This window comes from Natrix helvetica (genome assembly GCF_964273705.1).
Source record: "Natrix helvetica genome assembly, chromosome: 5".
NCBI classification, from domain to species: Eukaryota; Metazoa; Chordata; class Lepidosauria; order Squamata; family Natricidae; genus Natrix; species Natrix helvetica.
In genome coordinates, this window is record NC_138551.1 from 28,275,686 (window position 1) to 28,297,227 (window position 21,542).

The 21,542-nt window shown below is 39.3% G+C and overlaps 1 protein-coding gene across 6 annotated transcripts in view; it reads right to left on the reverse strand.

The window, feature by feature from the left end:
- ARHGEF26 (Rho guanine nucleotide exchange factor 26) overlaps window positions 1–15,965 on the reverse strand; it is a 48,964-nt gene extending 32,999 nt beyond the window's left edge. For 2 of the 6 annotated variants that reach the window (XR_014175584.1, XM_081955612.1), the window contains exons 1-4: window positions 15,700–15,965; window positions 12,156–13,260; window positions 8,571–8,610; window positions 6,231–6,376 (exon numbers count right to left, since the gene is read on the reverse strand). Coding sequence is in view for 5 of the 6 variants with exons in the window: in XM_081955612.1 (XP_081811738.1) it covers window positions 6,231–6,376; window positions 8,571–8,610; window positions 12,156–13,211 (1,242 nt within the window). In the remaining variant the exon portion in view is untranslated. Of the gene's footprint in view, window positions 1–6,230; window positions 6,377–8,570; window positions 8,611–12,155; window positions 13,261–14,768; window positions 14,790–15,345; window positions 15,390–15,699 lie in introns of those variants that run through there. The other 4 variants (XM_081955616.1, XM_081955615.1, XM_081955613.1 and 1 more) reach the window with 4 other exon arrangements.
- Between the last annotated feature and the right edge of the window lie 5,577 nt (window positions 15,966–21,542).

Here is a 21,542-nt window from a genome sequence, read left to right on the forward strand (position 1 = left end):
CAAGAAAGGAATATTGGTATGGTATTTTTAAACACCTTTCTTGGTCTCTCTATGCTTCTATCATCAGCTGCCTAAATCTCAATGAATCAAAATTACCTGAAAAGTAAGAATTCATTGAATTGACCACGTCTCTGTGTAGCTTCACAGGGTATACTTGATACCCCCTGTTAGCAGTCTACTTTTATAATGACTTTGCTGTTTTTATGTAACCTGGCAAAAGATGCAGCTATTTTATGATAACTTGACTTGCAGATAACTTGAAAAACTTACTTATATAACTGAAGATATACTATTGCCAAATGCATTTTCACTTTACTTCCTGGTATGCTCACAATTCAAGCTACTTTCACATGCATATTATTGCCCTGTTGTTGCATATTGTGAATGAGACAGCACAGCTTTTACTTCTTTAAACAAAGACAGCTTTAAAAACAGTTGAATATATCTTATTTCTAATAGCTTAGAACTATTTTCAAAAGACTTTCTGTTCTATCCAGCTCCTTTCTTATGCAGTCAATTAAGAAGAGATAAGCAAACTAAAAAAAAAGACCTTACATAAAACCAGAGCATTGGAAAGAACAAAAAGGATAATAACCCACACACATAGGTCCAACATCACCTATATATTTCCTATGCATATTACACACACACATATAAGTGGGGTTGTAACATGCTTGCTTGCTTGTTTAAAGAAGACATTTCTGGTCCACAAGAAATAGATTTTCAGCTGCAATTCCTATTCAACATCTCAATCCTCTTCTTTCAATAGTTAATCAGATATTGTTTAACTCAGTTATAATGGTCGAATTTATACATTACTTTAAATTATAAACCATGATTTACAACCTCCAATGTCCATTAAACCAAAACCAAGCAAACTGCGCTATGCCTTAGTTGCGATATGTACACCAATGCTTATCGGCTACGAGTGGAGTAAAACCCGCAGGGACTCCTTTACATTTACCAACACAATGTTTTCATCATAAATGTAGAAAATTATGGAAGATGATTGATTCTAAAGCTCCAATGCATAGTAAGAATCCCATTTCCAGTTCTTTGGATCTAACTCATGAAGTCTATATGGAACTCTGGTATCAAATGTTTGATATAGTAGAATCAATGAGCAACAAACAAATTTTGCTTATCATAACTATTTAAAACAAGAGCATAATGAGAACTGTGCTAATTTTTGGATCATACAATCCACACAGCTTGCATCTGATCCTTGCATTATCAAATGCAGGAGACAAGAGGATACAGGTTTACAGAAAATGGGTACGTCTTAAGTCCGTGATGGCGAACCTATGGCACGTGGAGCCATTTCTGAGGGCATGCAAGGCGTTGCCCTGTCAGCTCCACTGTGTATGCGCCCGCTGGCCAGCTGATTTTTGGCAGTTTTTTAATCTACGGAGGAGTCCCTAAAGCTTCCAAAGAGCGAAAAACAGCCCAATGCAAACCAGAAATGAGGAGAGAACTGCCGGCACAAGGGGGGGGTGGAGGCAGAAAAGCGGCAAGGAAAGAGGCTTTTTTCACTAGTGCTGGCTGCTCTGTTCCCGTCTCCCCCGTGCTACTAAAAAGGATCCCGCCTAATCGCTGGAATCCAAAGGGAAATGAGGAGAGAGCTGCCGGCACGGGGAAAAGACAAGCGGCAAGGAAAGGAAAAAAGAGGCTTCTTTCACTCAAGGTGGTTGCTCTGTTGCCCTTTTCTCCATTTCAGTGCCACACCATCGAGGTTGCCCCACCCACCATCGCCTAGCTCGCTTCTCCCAAGCATTTCTTTGCCTACCTGATTTCCAGCTCCATCGCGTTTCTTGCCATTGTGTTCAGAAAAACAAAGTTTGTGGGACTAAAAAAAAACTTCAATCAATCAATGACAACTTGGGGGGGAGGGGGCGATCTCACGAAGTTGGAATTGATTGATTGAAAGGTTTTTTTTTTAGTCCCACAAACTTTGTTTTCCAGCTTGGGGGAAGCGAGGACCTGGGCGATGGTGGGTGGGGCAGGCACCATGGCGTGGTGCTGAAATGGAGAAAAGGGCAACAGAGCAGCCACCTTGAGGGAAAAAAGCTGCTTTTTCTTATTTCCTTGCTGCTTGTCTTTCCCTCATGCAGATAGCTCTCTTCCTCATTTCCCTTTGGATTGCAGCAACCAGGCAGGATCCTCTGTGTTAGCATGGGGGAGGGGGGGGGGGAAACAGAGCAGCCAGCAAGAGGAAAGAAGCCCCTTTTCTTTCCCCCATGCAGATAGCTCCCTTCCTCATTTGTCTATTGATTGTAGTGCCCAGGATCCTCTTTGATGTGGAGTGGGGGAATTTAGCAACTGGACTCACACCTGCTGGAGTAAAAAGGGCCCAATCTTAAACAGGAGAATGATAATGGAAGGTTTTTTGACACAGGGGCACACTTGAGCATCCCACCCCCAATCTCTGCCCGTTTGTGGCAGAGCAACTTCTCCCCTCACTGGGTGTTAGCCAATGGGAAGCAGCCAGAGCAGGGAGTGGCGAGGAAGCCTTGCGCAAAAATGCCCGGTCCACACAGGTGAGGCGTGGCATTAAGTTATGTGGGTGGGCACTCGAGATCGTGTGATAGCACTATCACCGTCCTAAGTTATATACATAACTCTGCTTCAAAAAATACTAGCTAATCAAATTGTCAAAATTTAAGAGTCTTTTCCTAGTGCAGAAAGCTGTGACTAAGTGATCACTTGGATCCAAGTGATCTAAGTGTTTGTTCAATTTGCTATTGTCCAAATAGTACTATGTTCCTCCTTGTAATTTACAGTTTTATCATGAAGATTTTTTTTAAAGGGCACTGTCAAAAAGAAAACTATCCTGTATAGTTACACACATTTATCTTGTTTATATTAGCTGTTTATCAACATAGCTGTTTAATGATGCAGCCACCTGACTACAGAATCTGACTACAGCACAATTTGTAATTCATCCCCTATATACACATAACAACTTTAAAACCGCATTTGAAAATCATGGCCTTTAGCTTGTTAATAGATTAGATTCTGCTAACTTATAAATATTGCCTTACAACCACCATATGGGTTCACAACTGCATTAAATCATAATGCAACTTGTTTGATTGCATAAATCCAGTCAACAATAAATCCAACCAAGCAATTACCCAATTTTGTTTCATATTTGTGAGATCAAGAAGAAGTCATAAAGTGTGATTACTGAACTATATTTGGCTTGGTGAATTTTTATCTCTAATACCTGTCAATTAATAGAGTCATTCTTACATACAAGTTATGTTATAGCCAATAGAGACCTTTTTAGAAAGGTATTACTGCATCAATAATAGGTTATTGATAGGGTTGACTATAGTATATTGGAATGATTCTTGAGTCATTAAAATGTTATCTTCTATTCACTTTTGGGAACAACAGTAGTTTGCAAAGATAATGCCAAGCATTAAAATGACATAAGTAGCTGACAACATCACTTGAGCAATTAATCAAATTGCACTTGTAAGTGCAGCTAACTTCAGAACTTTATATATATAACTTTATATATATACCGTGTTTCCCCGAAAATACGACCTGTCCTGAAACTAACGCATTGCCACATTTTTCGTGTCTCCAAAAATATAAGCCCACCCCCAAAAATAAGCCGCCTGGACAACCCATCCCCCTCCAGCCAGGAAGAGCAGCACTCACTAACCTAGCGGTATCCCAAATGCGGCAAGCTGTGGGAGCCAGGGGGAAAAGGCGCTCACGTTGCTTGTTGCCTTCGGGATACCGCTAGGTGTCTGTGAGCGCCTTCCCCCCTGGCTCCCACAGCTTGGCGCCTTCAGGATACTGCTAGGTTGGGGAGTGGCGTTCTGGCTGGCCGGATGGGGGAGTTGCAGGCGGCTGCTCCCTTGCGAGTGGGCTCCCGAAGAGCTGGGCACAGCCGCAGGGGCGAAGCAGCCATGAGGTGACCATGCTACAAGCAACCGCCCGGCAAGCCCCCTCTCCAGCCGGGCAGAGCGTCATTCACTGACCTAGGGGGTATCCCTAAGGCACCAAGCCATGTGGCGCTCTGCCCGCCCTCCCCAGCTCCCGCAGCTTGGCACTTTAGGGGTACCCCCTAGGTCAGTGCATGGAGCTCTGCCCGGCTGGAGAAGGGGATTGCATGAGTGCCTGTTCCGCCCCCAGCAAGCATGCCTCCCAGCCTCACCATGCCCTGGCCCAACCAGGGTGCCACCACCGCACCCCGAGCATAACTTCTTCTCCGGCTTCCAAACTCCAAAACTCAGCTGCCTAGTCTTCTAGCAGCGACCGCTCTAGGAGGGCTCTGTATGGTTGTGGGCTGGCTGCTGGAAGACTCTCTGTCCGGAAGACTCTCTGTCCGGAAGACTCTCTGTCCGGCAGCCAGCCCACAACTATACAGAACATTCCTAGAGCGGCCGCTGTTGAAAGACTCGGCAGCTGAGTTTTGGAGTTTGGAAGCCGGAGAAGAAGTTATGCTCGTGACACGGCGATGTGTATATATAGACACAGATTTAATATTTTTTTAAATTATTTCCTTATCTGTGAAACTGCTGGAAGATAGTTATATCGCAGAAGTGATTTTCATTATGCATTATCCATTCATATTGGTCTGATAATGCTGAGGCTGCTGATCTCAAGTGGACAAGGCACTAGTGGCATGATTATTTTTTTTCAACAGCTCTGCAGGAGCCCCTGTGGAATGGTTATGGGAAGCACCACATGGAAGCAATAATCAGACTGCTAAGATAATGGCCAAATGTGGATGTTCATACTATAATTTCAGCTCCCTGCAATGAACCATTTCAGCTGATTCAGTCCATCTTCTCTTCTAATCCAGCAGAGAACACAGTGGGAAATTAACAGCACAGCACAGTTGGTTGTTCTGACTGCTATAGGTCAAACTTTGAGTAGTTAATGAAAACAAACTTTTAGAGCAGTTGGTAAAATAATAAAGGATTGAGGGTTTTTTTGCTTAATTTTAAACTATGCTGTTAAATTATGTTCTGTAAATGATTGAGTTGAAATCCAATTCAATCACACTGTTTCAGAAAGATTTAAGTAACATTCATTCACAGTGAATCTTTTGATTAAGGTCATATTTGAATTCTCTGAAAATGTTTAGTAGTTTAGAATTTGGAGGAATAGAACATCTGTTCAGGTGTCAGCTGAATGTATAGAAAGCTGGACATACAGAAATACACAGAAAAATATGTCCTTGCACTTTTCCTGCTCTTTGTACAGCTCTCTACATCTCTTAAACAAAACTCTTACTTACATTGGTTTGATATGAAACAAATACGGTATATGTAGTTCTCATTTAACAATCAGAATTGGGAACAAACTCAGTCACTAAGCAAAGATGTCACATGACCTCTTTGCTCAATGACTGCAATCCTGGCTCTCCAAGTTGATGTTGTTAAGCAATTGTGCAAGTCATTAAGTGGAAGGAGTGCCAGATAAGAAGGCACCGTGGGAGCCACAGGAAGCTTGGCACAGGCTATGTGTGAGTTGGCAGGGTGCTGAAGTACAGCACAAGGTTGCCACTTCCTTGGAAGTCCAGGCCTCACCACCTCCACCACCACCATTCAAACGATCAGGAGACTAATGGCTGCTCTCACAAGACCTTGCTTGCCCCAACATTTATAGTGAAAGAAAGTTGCTCAGTCGCGCCTTCTAATTGTTTTGTATTTTTATTCTTTATCTATTGGTATACTGTTTGTTCCATGAATTCTGTGGAGCTTCTAGACAACACAAATAAAACCTATGCAATTAATCATTGGACAATTAAATAGCTAATCCATACTGTTCTATCAACCACATGTGAAGATCTTCCAAAAGCTCTGTAGAAAGACCCAGATTTTACTGGTTTCCTAAGTGGCAAGAAGGAATGGATCACCCTGACTATGCTCCATATGCTTATTTTATTAAGAATGAATCAAAAGTTTTCATTTCCATAAAATAATAGTTTACTTCTAATTGTTTCCTGAAATATTCACCCAGTTAGTTTGATTGCTTTAAAAACCATGAATCAAAAAGAGGAATGCAGATGTAGCAGCCATCTCTCTTTGCCAATTACAACTATTGAATAGTTTCTGCATGTTGATAAACATTTTGCTTTGAGAGGTAATTGAGGGTAAAATAAGGCTGTAAAAATTCACATTGGCTGGTAAAAAAACAACTTGCTTATAAACATCACGAGTTTCCAATTTGAACTTTGAGGTACTTACTAATATTACAACACTTACTGCAGACAGTTGACTCCATGTTGATCTTAGAGGTTTGTATTGAATAACTATTTTTTCATCTGACTTGTGTTCTTTTGATTCTACATCTTCATCGGAATCTATATCCAAAGCTTTTTCTTTGTAATTCTGATACAACACTGCATTTTCTGCAATAACAAAAAAGGAAAATTATTTGAGATGCTTCTAGACTTTATAATTATAATAATTTTCTCTTAGACAGCTAGTTTTGTTCAGAACAGACACTGGGAAAGCATATTATAAATTACAGGAACATCAGTTCAGCCAAATTCAGGAAGGAAAAACAAGAGAGAACCTATTTTATTTCTCCCCATCCTGTGGATGATTGAACACAAAGGGTTCTTACGAAAGTTGACCAATTTATCTTATTAGCAAGGTATGTAAACAAGGTATAAAATCATTTGAAACTTTAAACAGAATCAACTAGCTTCTTGTAATTATAATTGCAAATGCAGAGCTAAAGTGTATAAAGCAACATCTTAGAGTTTAGTACTAAATATTGGGTTTTTTTTCTCATGTCTATTAAAATGTCAATCAAATCACTCCATACTTTATCGTGTTGCATAAATTATACCTAATCTGATAGATTTCTTTTACTTTTTAAATACTAAATATATACTACTCTAAGATTCAAGAAATTGATAATGTGAGCAATATATTGTAAATCCCTAGTACCATACATTGTTATTACAAAAAAATTGACCTAAGTATCTGAAGTTTCAATCAAAACCCCCAGATAGCCCTATTTCAGTCTTTACATTCCAGATAAATGACAAATAATTAATGCAGTTTAAAAATAGACACACAATCAGTTAAGAAACCTAAGAAGTCAACCATAAGATGACTTTGTGAAAGTAGGCTGAACTATGTTTCAATTCTTCCTAGATGTGAATCTTATGATTACTTATTGAATTCTATAGAAGTTAGTTCTACATGGGATCAAACCTATCAAGTCTGCTTTCCTGTTATTAATACTCTTGGAATAGGGGAAGAGTAACTGGACTTGACCCCTGCTTTCAATTTATCATGTTACTTTTCAACTGTTCAAATTACAACTTGGACTAAAAGCCTAAGATTTCTAAAATATAGGATATATAAATAAGTTACACTGGTAATAACAAAGGGTGATGATGCCACTGAAAGTGTGAAAAAAATATTAAAAATTGCAATGTTAAACCAGCAGCATATTTAGACCAAATCAAGTCTTTATTATGGTCACAGACCAGCATAAAACACTACCTGTATATTGTGGCTAAAAAAATGAAGCAGTCTCAAATTAAGAAACATGAAACATTGAATGAACAAAGGCAAGATGTAAAAGGAAAATGTTTGATGAGAAAACTTAAAACAATGTAAAAAAGAGAAAATTATGAATTAAAAAATTCACAGACATTTGAAATGCAAATAACCAACAAACCAAATTGTTGCCCACAAGTGATAAAAATATGTAAATTATAGCCAAGAATGATAATAACAAAAAAAATTCACAATATCCATGAGGACAGATGGTAAACCCCTGCAAATAAGACATAACCAATGCTTATGTAACCATTATACAAGATTAATGCCTTGCATTTCCTATCATTAACTATACAATATGACAGAATTGCAACTATTGTTTGCAATAGGAAGTTTCCTTCTCCTGTTTTACTCTACTTAAATACATTATGAAGTTGGTCCTGACATCCATGATATCAGCAGAAGAACCCTACTAGATATTGCAATAATAATGCTACTTTATATTTGCTGCAATAACTTTGGTTTTGTTTTCCCTCACCCTGTAAATATAAACAGAAAAATCTACACCTTTGATCCAAACTTTGCTTTGCGGTGTAAAACTGAACCTGGTTCCATCTCTTTATACAGTATATCCGTGATGGCGAACCTATGGCACGCCTGCCCAAAGTGGCACACGAAGCCATGTCACCGGCATGCGCGACTTTGCCTGTTGGTCTTCTGGGTTTCTAGTGCGCATGTGCATGATGATCAGTTGTCCTTCGTGCACACAGCAGTACTGAAAACTAACCAGCTAATTGTCGGGAGTACTTGCATGCCAGAACCCGGAAGTTCAGCCTTTCCGAAGCACTATCCCTTCTCACGTGCAGCATTGCCAAAAACCAGTCTGCGCATGTGTGCCAGCCAGTTGAGTGTTGGGCATGCATGCTAGAACCCAGAAGTTTGGCTTTTCCGGAGCACAACCGCAATAAGCATGCGTACACGCAACGTTTCCATGTGACCTTTTTGGCACTCGGAGTCAAAAAGGTTCGCCTTAACTGCAATTTATCATTAAAAATAAGTACAGTATCCCCAAGCAGCTCTTACCTTGTCCATCAAATGTTCCTTGTCCTTTTAGCATTTTCTTCTATAATATTTCAAAAAGAAAATAGAGAAGGGGAAGGAGAAACTGGTGAAACTAGGAATATTGAGTGCATTGCATAAGAATAAATGAAGTTCAAATGTTTTCCAGAACATATTTAATCATTAGTAAGTTAGGATAGTAGCCATCCTCCAGATCTAAAACTTTGGTAGAGTTCTGATTCTGAACCAGAATTTTCCAAACCCATTCACAAAATAAAACCACTCTTAGAATCACTGTCTCTGCTGAAATTAGAGGAATGTTTAAAAATAACAGACTTTTAACATGTATATCAGTAATGTTTTCGCTGAAATTCTTTAAAAAAATCTTTGTTAAAGTATGTAATGGTTCACTGTTTAAGCTTAATAAAATGTATACAGTAAATGATTTTATTAAGTCTTTAAAGTCAATAGTATTTGGTTAAAAAAAGGCAGATTTCTCCCCTAATTATCCTAAAAAAAAACCTCTAGTTCTATAGAAAATTACTAAAAATTCCACACCAGATTTTCTATTTTTCTATTTTTTCAAGATTTTTAAAGCATTTTCTTTTAGACTTCATATATATTCTATCACAGATAATGTCTTCACATTTGATAGTAAGTCTAGGGAATTGGATTAAAATTTGGATACATGAAACAAGATTGACATAAACAGACTTTCCTATTCCACCTCCACCGAGCAGATTCTCCATGCTCCCAGAGTTACATAAAAGGTCAAAAGTAACAGGTTAGCGATCAGATGAAGGCTGGATTGACAGAAAGACCTCTTGCATCACAATTTACTTCATTCAGTTTTAACAGGATAGAAGAAATGAAAAGAACAGGATATAATAGTCATGATCAGAGTGTTAAATGACTAGCTAGGTTTATGCATCTTGCTAAGAGATAATCATAACTTGCAACACAGAATGGCTGGGCCGCACAACACATTAAGCTAAAACTAAACAAACCACACAGCGGATACTAAAAGAAAACCCTAACATTCTTCAGATGATATCTACATTCCAAAATGGAATTTTAAAAAATAAATATTCAAATTATTTGGTTTTTTAAGTGTTTAATGCAGGGGTGTCAAACTCGATTTTGGCTGTGATCGCACCCTGTAACCGTCTGCCAGCAAAAACGAAGCTTGGGAGGGCATCCCGCGGCCCTCCTGAGCTCCATTTTCGCTGGCAGATGCACCATGGGCTAGTCCTTAGCTGTTTCCATGGTGGCCCCACAGGCCAGATCTAAGTACCCCATGGGCCAGATGTGGCCCCTGGGCCTTGAGTTTCACACCCCTGGTTTAATGCATACATTCCTGCATAAAATCTCTGAAGTCCCAGCTGGGGGTTTGATTATGCTATTTTAAAAAACTATTGGGTGGACAGCTTTCCTTAAGGCCTAGAAAAGACTGGACTGTAAATAAAAAAACATGTTGCTTTTAGTAAAGTCCAGATTTGGCAAATTTATATATTAAAAAATCCAATTTAAAAACCATGTCAAATAGCAATAGGACTTAAATTTATATACCGCTTTACAGTGCTTTACAGCCTTCTCTAAGTGGTTTATAGTCACTTTATTGACCCAACAATCTGGGTCCTCATTTTATTGAGCTCAGAAGGATGGATGGCTGAGTCAACCTTATACATTGTATATGTGTTGAACTCTGTAATTAGTTATAAAATGTTGCCTTTGCACAAATTATTTGACTTTGAAATTCTGGGAAATTTAACTTTTCTTTATGAAAAAGGTACTACATGAATAGATAGCAAGAAATCCTGTCAGTTTCTTTTGACTAATATGAATTAAGATGCCAGAAAAATTGATTTGTAGGATATACACCCCCTTAATACAATTATCTAAAAAGAAACCCCAACCCAAAATAATTCTTCTAAATACACACACTGGAATCTAGATGGGACGTGTAATATGCACAAAAAGTTTGTGAAGAATGAATTCATTAGCTTGCATCTTTGCATCCTGCTCTTCTCATTTGTCAGTTCCATGATTGCCCTAAATGAAATTAATATAATCTTTATATATTGGATTAATCTTGAAGTATAACTGAAGCTCATGGTGATATAAGCAATATTTCCATCAAAGTTATACAGATATTTACAACCAGGAAATCATTAGCACCATAAATATAATAAATAAAAATATATAATAGCAATAGCATATACCGCTTTACAGTAGAGAGCTCTTTTCAGTCCTGTCTAAGCGGTTTACAGAGTCAGCATATTGGCTCCTCATTTTACCAATCTCGGAAGGATGGAAGGCTGAGTCAACCTTGAGCCTGGTGAGACTTGAACTGCCAAATTGCAGGCAGGCAGCAGTCAACAGAAATAGCTTGCAGTGCTGCAGTCTAACCACTGCGCCACCCTGGCTCATAATCCCAAATCTTCAATCAAGTCATATTGACATATTCTGGAACAATCATGTTTACCATATCAATGTCATAAACTTGAGAATCTGAATAGAAATGTATCAAAAGTAATCTCATTCTTATACATATAAACATTTTCCAGTCCGCAGCAAATTAATGCATGAGTCTGCTTTTTTCTGAGATAAAAGTGAGGGACTTGGCTTGCCTCTGATCCTAATAAGAGCTAGAGTACCTAAAGGGTCACAGAAAGTCACTGCTCTCAACAGTTTATTTCTGCACTGAACAATACTCCACACTAGTCGTGGGTTCCGGATCCCGTTGCAACCGGTACAGTGCAACGGGTCCAGGTGTCCACCACATGCACACACGCAGCGTGCGCATGCATACTTACCACCTGTGACGCTCCAGCTGCTCGGCGGAGCATCGCGCAGGCACTGTACGCTCCATGCATGGAAGCCCGGATCGGCTCAAATACAGATAAGGATGGCAGGTGGGTGGGCCCTCTGGAGCACCGTACCGGAAGGTACCTGGTGCTCCCAGCAGGCACTGGTACGCCCGTACCGAGGCATACCGGTCGTATCCCACCACTGCTCCACACTAACCAAGTTTTGAACACAAAGAGGGGAAAAAATGAGTTTGTATCCAAAGCTTGTGCTAGAGTTGAGAAATATCTCAGACACAAGACTTCATCCCATATGAATGTCATAGGGATAAATTTTTGGATAGCTACTAAGAGCGCTTGATGAAATAAAGAAGTCACTGTAATGTTCCAGCCATGGAGTTTGAATTAAGTTCCCACTTAACAGAGTAAATAAAGGATTATCACAGATAATGAAAAGTGGGTGATGAATTGTATAAAGACTTAAAATGTGTACATTTTAAGAAAAATACTAAACTATTAAGTTTTTTTCTTAAATGGATAAGATTACATATAATAGCAAAGGGCCTGTTCAGGAAGATTTCAAAGATTCATTTGGTGATATGGCTGTCATCACTCAATTGTGATGAGTATTTCCTTTCTCATCCTTAAACCTGTAAGATGTCTCACATTTTTCCTTATTAATCTATGGTTAAAATACTATCCTGATCTTGCAGCATAAAAACTAAAACAGCAAAAGTTCAGAATAAGCCAATCTGTACTACCAAGGACTGTAAACTATTAATAATTTCACTAATTTACTTACCTTTATTCTTCCTAAACTAGAGAATTTCTCTTTATCTTCTATGACTGCCTTCAGCCCTGGCTGACACAGTTTGCTTTTCATTTTAATATTGGCAATACCATCAAAGTCAATACCACTCACAACAGCTCGTCGGTATGAAGTAGACCTCAAGCTACGTTTTAGCATCCCTGGGCTTTCCACATCCCCTTCTGCTTCATCATCTTCACTGGCTACCAAAGGAGCATCAAGTGTTTCCACCATGCTGCGTACCTTAAGTGCCCTGCTGTTTGGCTCTGAATTCTGGCCATTAGCTTTGCCAATCACTCTCGTTTCAGAAGCTAAGCTCTTAGGGATGAGCTGCTGTTTCCCCACTTTTAATGCAGCAAGACTATTGGTGCTCAGAGTCACAGATGGCCTATCAGATTGGTCGTTCCGATTTGACGGTATTCTTTGCAGAGGCAAGTGTGGAATGTCTGGGGGAGCATTCAGGCAAACAGGTTCATTTTCTAAATTTTTAGGAGGTTGACTGGATTGTAATGCTAAGGCAATGGTTGCGTTATTGTTTGGCGAACGCACAATTTCTGGTGGCGACACTCCAAGGCTTGATGTGAAAACAATATGTTCCTTCTCAGGACTAAGTGATGCTTGATTAGAAGCCTTTCTTGCGTAAGTTGATTTACTGCTTGCTGAATCTATAGAACCACTAGACATAGAGTTTATAGAGTTATTTGAAACCATTTTCAAGATATGTGGGGTCTGATCAGAAAGTGTAGAAGATAAGATTCTGTGTTCTGGAAATTGAACCTTTCCGTTTGGTATACTTTTACAGGTCAAAAGCAAGGGACGCCTTTGAATAGAGTTGCTGTCCGGAGAAGTAATTGTTTCATCAGGTTGCATTAAAGTGAACGTGTCTTTGTCTTCCACAGGAAAATCTGTGAAGAGCACCCCAGTGGAACTCTGATAGGATTGTGGTCTAGTTTTGTTCTTGGTATGCAAATGCCCACGATGCGCTGATCTTCTCTTCCACAATGGTGTAATGTTGTTATTGGAAAAGTCTACTTCATTTTGTCCATCCATAACCCAGAACTGAGGTCAATTCAACATCAACACAGGAATGCAATATGTCCTATTGCACAACAAAAAAAGGAAAAACAAAAACTTAAAATCATTCAGTAGCTACAATCTAATAAATTCTTCCCTTGACGGGAAGAAAAGATATAGAAGAAAGTGTCCATCATTTCATTTTTTATTTTTTTAATAAAAAAAGGAATAAAAAAAATAAAAAGTCTATCATTTCCAAAGCATGTCTAGTACTGTTGGAAAAGGATTTGAGCAGTAGCAGCTGACACAGCTAATGGATAACATTCAAATGCTTCTCAAAAATACAGAGGAGGAATGGATTAAGTACTAGATCCTTCTTTTAAACAGTAATTTCCCATTTATGCAGGATAATTAGCAGATGTATTGATATTTCTCATTCAAATTGAAATATCAAAAAATTGTTTCAGTGTTTTCCATCTTCCCACAGACTCCGATCAATGTGGTTAAAGAATAGAGGAGAAAAATTATTTTCCATAAAATGAAATAAATGCTTGATGAACACTCTTAAGACTTTAGGCCTACAGCTGATGAGTACAGTATATTAATAGTGGACCTATGGAAGCAGAATTTAACATTTAAATAAGTAGGCAGTCTCAAAAGTATTTTTGCAGTTATCCCTGGGATGATAACATGAAAAGGTTGACTGGTTATATTGTGCCCGAAAAAATAATAATAGAAATTTCTAATTGAAGTTATTCTGAGACATTTAAAGTAGGCAGTTTCTTATTCTACATGCAGTTAAACAGCAAGGCTGTTTTTAAATAAAGGGGTCTACTTAATTACAGCAAAAGATTACTAGCCAAGAATAATTTAACATAAGCCACGGTGGTTCCAGAAGGCAAAGCAAAGGAAAAGTAATCATTTGTCTTGGATCAACTTCTGTTGATCTACAAGTAAGTCACATTCTGCTTTCCAGCAGACAGGCAAATTAAGACCCCTTTATATTTCCTATCACAAATAAATTCTATAGAAAAATATTTTTTTAAGTTTGAAACCTTGTAGGGTATGCAATAGTTATGCAGACTGGAGCAGGGTTTTTTTCCCATCAAACCTAATTTCACTCAATAGCACCACCAATCCATATTTCAAATACTATTATGCATATATATCAGGGTTATTAAGAAAATAGGTACAATTTGTACAAAAGTTAACAGTGCTTTTGAGAACGGGTGGAGATACCTTCAAATATACCCCAAAAGGTATACAAGGAATCCTAAGGAAGTAGCTACTGTAGAACAAACCTGTTCCCAAACTGTTTCAACGAAGAATAATGGCATTACACAAATTTCACGTCCTTTCCCAGAAAAATAAATCCTTCATAAATTTACATTGAAGAAAGCACCAATGAACTCCAGGGCATTCACTTTTGAGTTAACATGTATAAGATTGCAGTTCAGCAGCAAAGTTTGTGCCTCCTGCCAGCAGAATCCCAATCTGATAAGCAGAACTGTACAAAGTCTAGGAATATTTTACAAACTTGTATATTTATTACACAACTTTAGCTTTTAAAAGCAAAAAATAGCAGCAACTAACATTTTGCTTTTGGACATTTGCTCCAAAATACTTAAAACAGGGTTTTAGAACTGTATTTGCTCCAACAACTCCATGCTCAAGTATGCCTGTTTACTCAATTGATTAGCCTAAGGCTGAGAAAACCCAGGCCTGTTTTGAGGATAAGACCCCTTCAGCGCCATCGGACTTGTGGGAAAACATGTACAACATTACAGAGTTAGTACTAGGGAGGTCAATAAACAAGAATTCCAGCATCCCCATTAATCCAACTGTAGGCCATAATAACAGTTGCAACCGTTCCAGTACTCCAGCACTCTTTGATAGGGTTTGGATGAGTTTATGACACATAATGAAGCACAAGAGGAGGAGGCCGAGAAAGCTTCTGCGCAGGATCCCTCGAAATGAACAGCATCTGAAACCAAGGATTATTTTTCCCTCCTTTTGTCCTTGCAGGACGGGCGGCGTAATCCTTCTGAAGCCTTTGAATTAAGCAGACTGCACCTTTAAGAAGAAAATTCTGAACTCGCACTCCTGGTATGAGCACTAGAGTAATTCCTATATTGTGCATTCCTCTGTAACTGCGTGCGTACCAGCTTACCGTTGCCGTTAGCAGTGACATTATTGCCTACAGTAGTCTTCTGGGTGTGTGTGTGTGTGTGTGAGAAAGAGAGAGGGGGGGAGGGAGAGGGAGAGAGACACTCTCCCCCCAACATGAGAAACTCCTGCGGCTCAGCAATAAAAATGTGTTTACAATCCCCAACTCAGCCCTCCCTTCAAGATCCCTTTAACGGCAGCGTCTGCTAGGGAAACTTTCTGCGGGGAAGGGGAGAGGGGTCCTGCCAGCTTGTCTCCCAGCTAAGGAAGCCCAAGCGACTTTCCCGCCAAAATATCAACATACAGAAAGCCCCCAGGTCAAGTCTAATCCTTCCCCAATTAAACCCAGCCAACTCACCTCATCGGAACCGCACCAAGGCGGAGGCGGACAAAGCACTTGCGAAGCTTCCGAGCTTCGGCGCAGCCAATACCTTCCCCCCCCGTGCTCCCGCGCGCTCCAGGGCGCCCGCTCCAAACTCGACCTGCTCCTTTGCCCTCCTGTCCCGTCCCCGCACCGTGCTCGGCCTTCGTCGGAGCCCCGCCTTCGCCAAAGCAAACCCCACCTTCTCAGTTCGACAGGAGGGCGTTAATGTTTAAGCTTAACCCAGCTACTCCTGCCACCGCCTCGCGTTCCCCCGAGGTTTTTCTCAGCCCGTCCCCAAAGCACTTGGTCTGCTTTGCATGCAAAAACACAACCCTCCCGTCTGCTGCGCGATTGACGGAGCCGGGAAGGGCTTTTAAGGGCGCGTGGAATTGTCCCATCAATCACGCAGCATTTGGGAATCAGACTCCCCGGTCCTAAAGGCTGAAGGGGATGGTGTCCAAAAGGAGCGGAGGAGGAAATAAGGGAGCCTGGAGTCCTTTGAGCTATTTCAGTCAGTGGGACTATCAAAAGTGCAAAGACCGCAACAGACAAAATATATGACACATTATCAGACCAAAACAGGTGAGGACCCTGCGGGATCCTTAAAAAGGGATCACCTGGATGAGGCGTAAAAACCAAATCACGTGGTTGGGATGGTCATATAATTAAATGAAATAAACCTTTCCAGCAGGAGCAAATTTAGACGGGGGTAAGCAATCTAGAACTTTGCTTCCTCCTTCATCAACTTACTGTAAAAACCAATGAACATGAAGACTTGCACGTGATCCTGGTTCCTGCACAAATTAAACTGGTTTTTCTTTAAACAAAAGTATGTTAAACTGAGTTAAACCTGCCATAGTTTGGGTTGCCAGGTCTAAATGGCAGATGTCCAGATGGCAAACAATACGGAAAACTTAGGTCATTTTTGCTGTTATCTGGTTGAAGCTTGGATGGTTGCCACGTGCATATGTTAGTTTGTTAGTAATTAGTCAAATGACGATACCAATTAAATTGAGTAAAACCACGTGGATATTATAGCCCTACCATAGTGGACTGATTCATATAATGCTAATATGTAATAAGCTTTCACAGCATTAAATCAAATAAGCCATATTATGCCGTAGGGTTTTTAATTATGTTCTGCGGACAAGTTAAAGGTATTGGAACCTAAATTGAGGATTTGGCTGTTACAACTCAGCAGGACCTGAGCTACACTACCTCACTCAAAACATGGGGCTGCATTCTGTAGCCTCAGTAAAATATAATCTTGAGCAGGCATAAATTTGTACCTTTTTGCGTCTACCTAAATTTTCCAGTCTGATGTAAAGTACTAAACTGGACTCCCCACATAAAAATGAGCCTATTCAAAATTAGTGACTCAAGTACTAAAACAATAAAGAAAAAAAAACAATCCTAGGAGCTGAGAAATGTGAGGTTCTTCCTGCATTGTCATTTTTGGGCCATGATTTCAGTAGATACTCAAATCTACTGAGACTCTGCAGCACCAAAGCGCTCCACATGAAAGAGTACACACGTACATCGCAAGGCTGCAGAACCCGAGAGCTCAGAGGGCGAGGAAGATGACAGCTCCCCCAATTATTCTGCCTCATCACCCCCAGACTCCACAAGCAAGATTCGGACTTTTAGCGTAGGGGATTCGGTATATGCCCACAACTATGCCGGGGGAACTCTGTGGATTCCTGCCACAGTGATAGGCATCACCGGCCCTTGCTCTTACCTCCTAGAGCTCGAGGATGGTAGGAATTGGAGAAGGCATATTGACCAACGCTGTGGCCGCCTCTCCAACTCCACTCTTAGACAACAAGGGGTAACTCCTCCACGAGTTAGCCAAAGCCCTACCCAAACGGAGCAAACACTCACTCTTCCACGGCTAGCTCAAGCCCGAAGGTACGAGGAAATGTATCTGGCTATGTTGCAGGCCCTAGCGAGCTCCGAACGAACCGGCTCTAGAAGCTCCAGCCGTGGCCTGTGAAAGGTTCCAGGAGTTTCCACCAAGCGGAGCTGCGGAGCAAACAGGTCCATTCGACCTGTCCAAGGAAACCCCTCCTACTGAACTGCGCAAGTCAGGCAGAGCTATCCAAAAGCCCGCCTACCTGCGTGACTATGTAACAAGTAGGATTGTTCCATCCAAGAGGGGAGGAGTGTTAGATACTTGTTCTAACTACAGTGGTTTCCACCAAGGTCCTCTGTTCCGGCGGGAACAGAGGTTTAATCCTATTGGTCGAATGTCTGACAGCTCCCTATAAAAGAGCTGCTGTCAGACTCAACCTTTGGTGGATTGTTCTCACTTGTTGTACTTAATAAAGAGCTGTTGTTACCGTTAAGCCTGTGTGTGCCTATCCAGTACCCGATCTAACAGACAAATAGGAAAGAAGAAAAGTACTTTGTCAAATGAGATAAGCCTTTCTGTGTTAAAAAGGTCCTGCATGCTTGTTGTGAAGTTAGTCAAATAATTGTCAAACAATTGTCCATTATTACTCTAACCTTTCTATTCTTGTGCAAATGTTCCAATATTTAATCCATATTTCTTATGGAAGAGTTGTGAGCCTAAAGAGTTGAAAAGGAAAGTGTCCATACAATTCATTGCAGAATTGCCATTATATTTTTATTATTATTAAAAATGTCTGTTATAATGAAGTACAATGAATACAATGAGGCTTTCCAGTTCCTCTATATCCCCAGCTGCAGTCATTTTTCTGGTCTGTTATTCTTCCGTCATTGCTACCTTCTGCTATCATACCACAGCATTCCAAATGAAGTTTTATGATGACATCTAGAAAAAGGTCATGATTTTGCATTGTAAATAAGCAGAATAATGTTGGCCATCTTTGTAAATTACTAAGCACCAAAGCCTGCAGCTTCAAAGGTTCGCAACTTTTTGAAGGCTTTGGTACATGCTGTAATTTTAAGGATCAGAACAAAAACATTTAAAGTAGTAAACATCACTTCTGTGTCATGCAAATTTGCCAAGAGGTTTTTAGATAGCTTCAAGAATTTCAAAGGCTCCTGTATGCATTCATTAGAATTCCTGTAGGCCAGTCCTTTTCAAATTTGGCAACTTTAAAATATATAGATTTGCCAACTTCTTTTTCAGAGAAGCCTTCTACCTCTATTTGCATTTCAGCTAGAAATCAAGCAAGCTAGACATCGAATAAGTGAGGTTTTCTATATTATTGCAATTGCATGATTTTTAAAAATCACAACTTTTCAACTACTGTGTGGTTTGAATTGACAGGATTTTCTCTTATGTCCCTGCTGACAAATCAGGGATCAAGCCAGAAAGTAACTCTACTTTAAAGCCATGAGTATAAAATATAAAAAGAGGTACTACATTTCTTAAGGCTTAGCAAAACTGGAAAAGTATGGATTAATTCTTCTCTAAGAGAAACGCTTTTCAAACCAATTTCTTGAATTAATGTACGGTAAAATAAGATCTTCTGACACAACTAATAGCAGCCAATGATTCCTATACATCAGTTGCATGTATGTGCATAAATTTCTCCCAGCTACTAAAGGAAGCATTCGGAATGACATGAAACTTCTAGATGCGAGTCACAATTTTTTTCTTTTTTAATGCAAACTGCAAAGAGTAATTCCCTCACTCAAGGAAAACTAAGGTGACTTCATACAGGTTTACTATTTCCTAGACACTAGATACCAGAACATGTATGAGCCTTTACACACAGCATTGTATGTACATCACACCATATCACTATACAATCAGTTTTGGTGATTTATAAAATGCACTGAAAGATTATGTGGACCTTTTATTGTTCGATAAAGCTTTGGTAATAAATCTTCAAAATTATGGCTTACTGCAAAGTAGGAACCTAGCGGTAATTTCACTGTCTTTTTTTCATCATGGCAACACAGCAATTATGCAATCCATAAATTTTCAAACCAAAATAATTATTCAGGCCAAAATGTAATGCAAACAGGTCCTGTATTTAAATTGATATTGCCAGTAGTACATGCATACATTAAAATTCAGAGCCTTCCTTTATTAGTTATTTACAGCATCAGTGGAACAGCCTAGCAACCAGAGTTTTGTCCCTATCCCTACGAGGGTGACCTTTGTCAGACCATGATTTACACAGCTTTATTCCACTGTTTTCTAAATCACAAAACCCAGCAAGGCCAACAAACACAAAGGAGGATAGAGATTGTCAAGACAATGCATTATTATGCCAGCAACATTTTCTACTGCCACCATAAAATTTGAACCCTGCTAAGGACTACTAATGAGGACAGGCTTTAAGGGGTGACTCTTTCTATTTGTTGAAAGCTGTGACCGCTGCTTTTTTTAAAAAAAATTAATGTATTTATATGCATGCCACCCTTAATTAATGCCTATTGAGCAATTTACAGCACAGTAATTAAAATACATTAATAATCTGAACAACCACCTTTAAACAGAAGTACAAAAAGTAGTTGTTAAACCACAATATTCAACAGGAAATAAAGCCCAAATGCCATCTTTCATTGCTGGAAAATAAGAAGTAGTGTCAAAGGCAATATAATTATACCATCTATTTCTAAGTAGAGGAAAAAGGAAATGCTTCTACTAGTAATTTAGATTTAAAATCTGAGCTTTCCTGAAGGATGAATAGGAATGGCATTTCCTTTCTTGTTTCCTGTTCCTCTTTCACTGATCAAGAAAGGCAACTAAAGCTAGGAAATAAAGAACTATTTCGTCAGCAATATTCTGCAGATTTTATTTATTCTGTGCTCTGCCTACTTGGAACAGATACAGAACAGTTCTGTTCCTGGGAGGTCAGATTTAATTCTTAGGTTGAATAAAGTGAGTTGGCAAAAACTCATCTGGTGCCAGAGCCCCAAGATTATTCAGTGTTCTAAATTTATCTCTTGCTTTCAAATTGGGATGATGGAAGAAAAGCAAGCATAGAGTAGTTCAACATGTTTTCTGGATGATTATAGATGTAACGTGAAATTTCTATCATTTTTTGTTTCTTGGGACTCAGGTTATTTATTTATTTTTATTTATTTATTAAACAGATTTATATAGCCACCCAATTCACACAGACAGTAAGTAAGTCTTATAATAAAATTGCTTGGCCAGGAATTGTCAACTTCAGATAAAGAAGGCCTGGTTTGAGGTCCTCCTTATATTTTATTTGGATCACTGTAACATGTTCAACACAATTTGTAGGCCACCACTATAGGAAAACATTCCATCCATTTGTGTGTGGGGGGAGGGGGAGAGATTTGGATACCATTCATAACAAATATAACAAATATTACAAATATTATTTCACTGATTTTCAATTAATTTTAAGACATAATTAAATATGCTGGTTTTGGTCTACAAAGCTATAAACTAGGAGCATGTGACTTTGTCAGCTTGTGCGTCATATCAGACTTTGCATAGTATGTCAAAGTGCACATTTCAAAACTGGGCAATATTCAAGAGTTAATTTTTAAAGGATGGATATTTAAAGAACTGAAATTGTATCTCAAATATAGATAGTTCTCGAGTTACGACCACAATTGAGCCCAAAATTTACGTTGCTAACTGAAACATTTGTTAAGTGAGTTTGTCCCATTTTACGACTTTTCTTGCCACATCTGTTAAGTGAATTACTGCATTTGTTAAATTAGTAACACTGTTGTTAAGTGAATCTGGTTTCCCCTTGACTTGCTTGTCAGAATGTCACAAAGGGTGATCACATGACCCAGGGACATTGCAGCCATCGTAAATGTGAATCAGTTTTCAAGTATCCAAATGTAAATCATGTGACCATGGGAATCCTGCATGTGAAAAATGGTCATAAGTCACTTTTTTCAGTGCTGTTGTA